At 52.2% G+C, this 4721-nt stretch overlaps 1 protein-coding gene across 1 annotated transcript in view; it reads right to left on the bottom strand.

Moving 5' to 3' along the window:
* FEZ1 (fasciculation and elongation protein zeta 1) overlaps positions 1-2035 on the bottom strand; it is an 11008-nt gene extending 8973 nt beyond the window's left edge. Inside the window, exon 1 of the mRNA XM_009273031.1 lies at positions 1761-2035. Within this exon, the coding sequence (XP_009271306.1) occupies positions 1761-2035 (275 nt within the window). The remainder of the gene's footprint in view (positions 1-1760) is intronic.
* Positions 2036-4721: the final 2686 nt, after the last annotated feature.

Here is a 4721-nt window from a genome sequence, read left to right on the forward strand (position 1 = left end):
CTCATTTTTGGGTATTTATCTCCTCTCCCTCCTCAGCTGATCTTAATTCCACCCTAAATCACATATTTCACAAATTAACGCACAAAAATGTGCACGTCAAACCCTATATTGCTATTTCTAACGGAAACGCAGCAAATAAGGAAAAAATTATTATCCCCTGCGACTTGGTTTTTTTCCCGCTCTTAAAGGGCCAGCACCCTGCAGGGTCAGGCAAGCAGCAGCAGCAGATTTCTGGGTTAATTATGGCAAGAATTGGTTAATGATTAGGGAAATACAGCGCCTTTAAGGCCCCAGCCCATCCCCCGCCCGTGCACACAGGGCTCATTCAAAAGGGAGGGAAAAAAAAAAGCCCTGTTTTGCCCAAACTGACCCCAAAAGACTCAAAGAGCAGCACAAAGCGGCGCTGCGAGCCGGCGCCTAAAAAGACACAATGAGCAGCACAAAGCGGCGCTGCGAGCCGGCTGCCGGCGACAGCGCGGCGCTCCCGGCACCTGGACAAAATGCGTTTTTCTCTGAAAAACCATCAATTTGGCCAATTACGAAAAGCAATTCAGCCTCAGTGGATTTTGGTGGGAAAAAACCAAAAACAAAACAAAACAGGTTTGGGGGCCTTTGGGTTGAAAACAACCGCTTTGCATGGTGAAAAATGAGTATTAGGAATTGCAGCCTGGGGAGTAATCCCAATTACACACAGAAAAAGCCATTAGAAAGGCGTTAACGTATAAACATCGCTGAAATAAACCCACACAAATTTGGCAAAAAAATGGCATTTTGCAGCGAAAAAAAAGGGTTTTAATGAAAATTTAGATTTTAATGCAAATGCCACTATATTGTGGCAGGGCTGGGGGGATTTTGCCCCAAATTGGCTGCCCCCTGGCTTGGTGCAGAGCTTGCACGTTGCAAGCAGGAGGCTAAGGTCTACTCACACCTAACTCAAGGTTTACACTCACCCGCCCCGGGGCTCTCCTTACATAGACTGAGCCTGCCGTGACTCGCTGCAATGCGACATGGGGCACCCCGCTGTGCCTCCTGATAGGATGCTACACAGCTACTCCAAGGATGCTACACAGCTACTCCAAGGATCCTACACAGCTACTCCAAGGTGCTGCGTGATCACACCACAGCGCAGGGGGCTGATTTGCACGTGGTGGAGATCTTGCAAGCATGCAAGGAGGTGCAGTAGGCTCCAGAGGGGCTTTACTCATAAGATACTACACTGCTATTCTGATGTGCTACACAACCACACTGCAATGGGGTAGGCTGGTCTGCATGCCGTGGGACGGGGTGTATCTCATGACCATGCAAGGAAGCATGCGGGCCCAAGGGTGGCCTACTCATAGGATCCTACACAGCTACTCCAAGGATCCTACACAGCTACTCATAGGACACTACACAGCTACTCCACACTGCTGCATGACTACGTCGTGATGCAGGGGGCTGAGTTGCATGTGGGGTGTACCTTGCTAGCATGCAAGGTGGCATGCAGACCCCGAGGGAGTCCTTACTCATAGGATACTACAGCGCTATTCCTGACATGTTGTATGATCGTGCCACAATGCAGGGAGCTGGTCAGGGAAGTCTCGCAAGGGTGCAAGGAGGCGCACAGGCCGTGAGGGGGCTTACTAACAGGTTACTACACCACTACTTTGCTGTGTTGCATGACCACGCTGCAATGCAGGGAGACAGCTTGCATTGTGGGGGGGTGGATTTTGCAGGTGTGCGAGGCACGTGTCCCCGGGAGTAGGGGGGGCCTTACTCACTCCTCATCCTGGAGGCGCTCCTCCTCCTCCTGCGCCTGGAGATGCCCCCGCACGGGGGCCAGACCCTCGGTGGCAGCATCGTAGTTGCGGAAGCAGACAGTGAGCTTCTCATCGAATTCCTGCACCAGATCCTCCATCGACTTGAAGCTCATCATCTCAGCCGAGAAGCTCTCCAGCTCGGCCAGCGCCGGGTCCGCAGTGCGTTGCGGGGTCCCCCCATCGTCCCCAGGCCCCTCCTCGAACTCCTCCTCCAGGCTTACCAGGGGCGCCTCCATCCTCCTCAACGCCGACGCGCCGCCTTAGCTGCGGGGAGAGGGTGCCCGTGAGGCACCAGGCTACTCACAGGTTACAACACAGGGCTCCCCGTTCCCTTTGCTGCCGCCGTGCTGGCTGAAACCCTACTGCCAGGGCTATTATGCCACCAACAGTATCTCTATAGTATCCTAGTAGTATCCCAACAGCATCTTAGTACTGTCTTCATAGAAACATGATGATATCCTGACACTATACTAGTAGTACTTTACTAGTAGCCACAAAGTGTTGATAGTGGCCCAAAAGTATCTTAGTGCTACCCTGATAGCATATAAAAAGTATCGTAACACTACCTTTTTTACTGAACTGGTAGTATCTTAGTAGTATCCTTATACTATATCAATATCTTAGTAGTGGCCTGAAAGTATCATACTAGTATCAGTAATGTGCAGACAGCATCCCAAAAGTTTGAGTGTTGCCCTGACAGTATCCCACAAGTATCTTACCACTACCTTTTCTAGTGCCCTTGTAGTATCTCAGAAGTATCCTTACTGATATCCTACTACCATCCTGACAGCACCCTACTAAGAAATGAGTACTGTCCTGATAGCACCTTAGCAGCGCTGTGATAATATCCTGATATTATCATAGTAGTACCCTGATACTGTCTTAGTAGTATCCTAGTAGTGGCCCTGTAGTATCTTGGCAGTGCCTCAATAGTATTGTGAAAGTATCTCAGCGGTATCTTTTGGAGTATCAACAGTATCCTGATAATATCTTAGCAGCATCCTGATAGTACCTTTGTGCTACACTGAGAGTATCCTAGTAGCAGCTACTGAATAGCTCAGCATTGCTCTGATGTTGTACTAGCACAGGTAGTAGTATCCTGATACTATGTCAGGAGCATCCCAATAGCATCCTAGTTACGTCCTAAGAGCGCCCTGATAGTATCACAGTAGTATATGAGCAGTGTCCTGATAGGATCCTAATAGTGTTGTAATGGTATACAGCTATTATCTTAGTAGTGTCCTGATAGTATTTTGGTAGTGCCATGTAATATCCAGATATCATCTTAGTGCCATGTTACTATGCTGAAAGCATCTTAACCGTATCTATCGTAGTATCCTCAGAGTACCCTGATGGTGTGTTAGCGCTGCCCCAGTGGTACCTTCATAATAGTATCTCAGCACCAACCCTGGGAAGATGCTGGAAATATCTCAGTAGTGTCCTGACAGCATCCCGGTAGTGCCCTGACAGTACCTTAGTAGCGTTCTCGCAGTATCCTAGTAGCATCCACATAGTATCCTGACAGTATCTTAGTGCCGCCCTGAGAGTGCCTTAGTACTGCCTGCAGAGCATCCCGACAGCATCTTAGTAAAGTCCTGAGAGCATCTTAGTAGCATCCTAGTAGTATCCTGAGAGTATCTCAGCTGTGTCTCGAGAGTATCTCACTACTCCTCACAAGGTTACTGAGAGTATCCCAGTAGTATCTTAGCACTAGCCTCATAGGAAGCAAGTAGTAACCTAGTAGTAAGCCAGTAATAGCCCAGTAAAGGTGCCACTACCCCAACCCACTCACCCAGCCCCAGTCATGCCTCCCCTGGAGAGGGGGAGGAGAGCAGAAACACGCCGCAGCTTTTGGGGGAAAACCTGGCCAGACTGGGGCTTTGAGTACTGCCTGTGCACAGGTGCACCTGCACCCATGTGCAGCATGTCTGCATGCCCACTGTGCACGCCTGCACCCCCACATGCATGCAGCACTGGGTGTGCATGAACCTCCACAGGTCTGCAAGCACGCACCCTGTGCGTGCATGCACCCCTGTGCATGCATGCACCCCCACATCTGTACGGGGTGCATGTACACCCCTGTGTGTGTGCACTTGAGGGTAAAGGCATGCACGGTGCACACATATGCTGCTCGCATGTCATGGTGCATGTGTGCAAGGGGTGCGTGCACACACAGGGGTGCGCATGCACATACACCGTGCACGATGCACCCTGCATCTACGCACTCTGCAGGTACGCACCCTGTGCCTGCCTGCACCTCTGCAGATGTGCAGCCCTACGCATGCATGCAGAGCGCACACACACAGGGCCCCACACATGGGAGTGCACATGTGCAAGGGGTGTGTGCAGATGAAGGCGCGTGCATGCACGGTGCACACACGCTGCATTCATGCACAGGGGTGCAAGCGCACACTGCACACATGTGCACCTCCACACGCATGTGCCCCTGTGGATGCATGCACCCCCCACGCGCACTGTGCAAGTATACACCCCGTGCACGCATGCACCGCTGTGCATGCATGCATCCCCATACACGCACACCGTGCATGCACCATGTACCCCAACATGACTGCACCATTCACATACAACCCCCTCCGGGCACCATGTACCCCAACATGCCTGCACCATTCACATACAACCCCCTCCGGGCACCCCCAAACGCGAGCTCCCCAGTTGCATGCACACACCTGCACATGCACGCGCTGCGCACGCTGCACCCCCTGCCTGCACGCACCCCCCTACATGCAGCTCTGTGCATACACACACCCATGCACCCCCCGAGCATGCACCCGCGTGCTTGCACCCCCCTCAAATATCCCAAAATGCCTCCAAAGCACCTGCCTCTGCCCCGTGCCCCCCCCGCCCCCCCGCGGCGCGTGCGCATCCCACAATGCACCACCCTTGCACGGATGCCGATGCGCC

The sequence above is a fragment of the Aptenodytes forsteri genome, unplaced genomic scaffold, assembly GCF_000699145.1.
Source record: "Aptenodytes forsteri isolate BGI_AS27 unplaced genomic scaffold, ASM69914v1 Scaffold126, whole genome shotgun sequence".
Lineage (NCBI taxonomy): Eukaryota > Metazoa > Chordata > Aves > Sphenisciformes > Spheniscidae > Aptenodytes > Aptenodytes forsteri.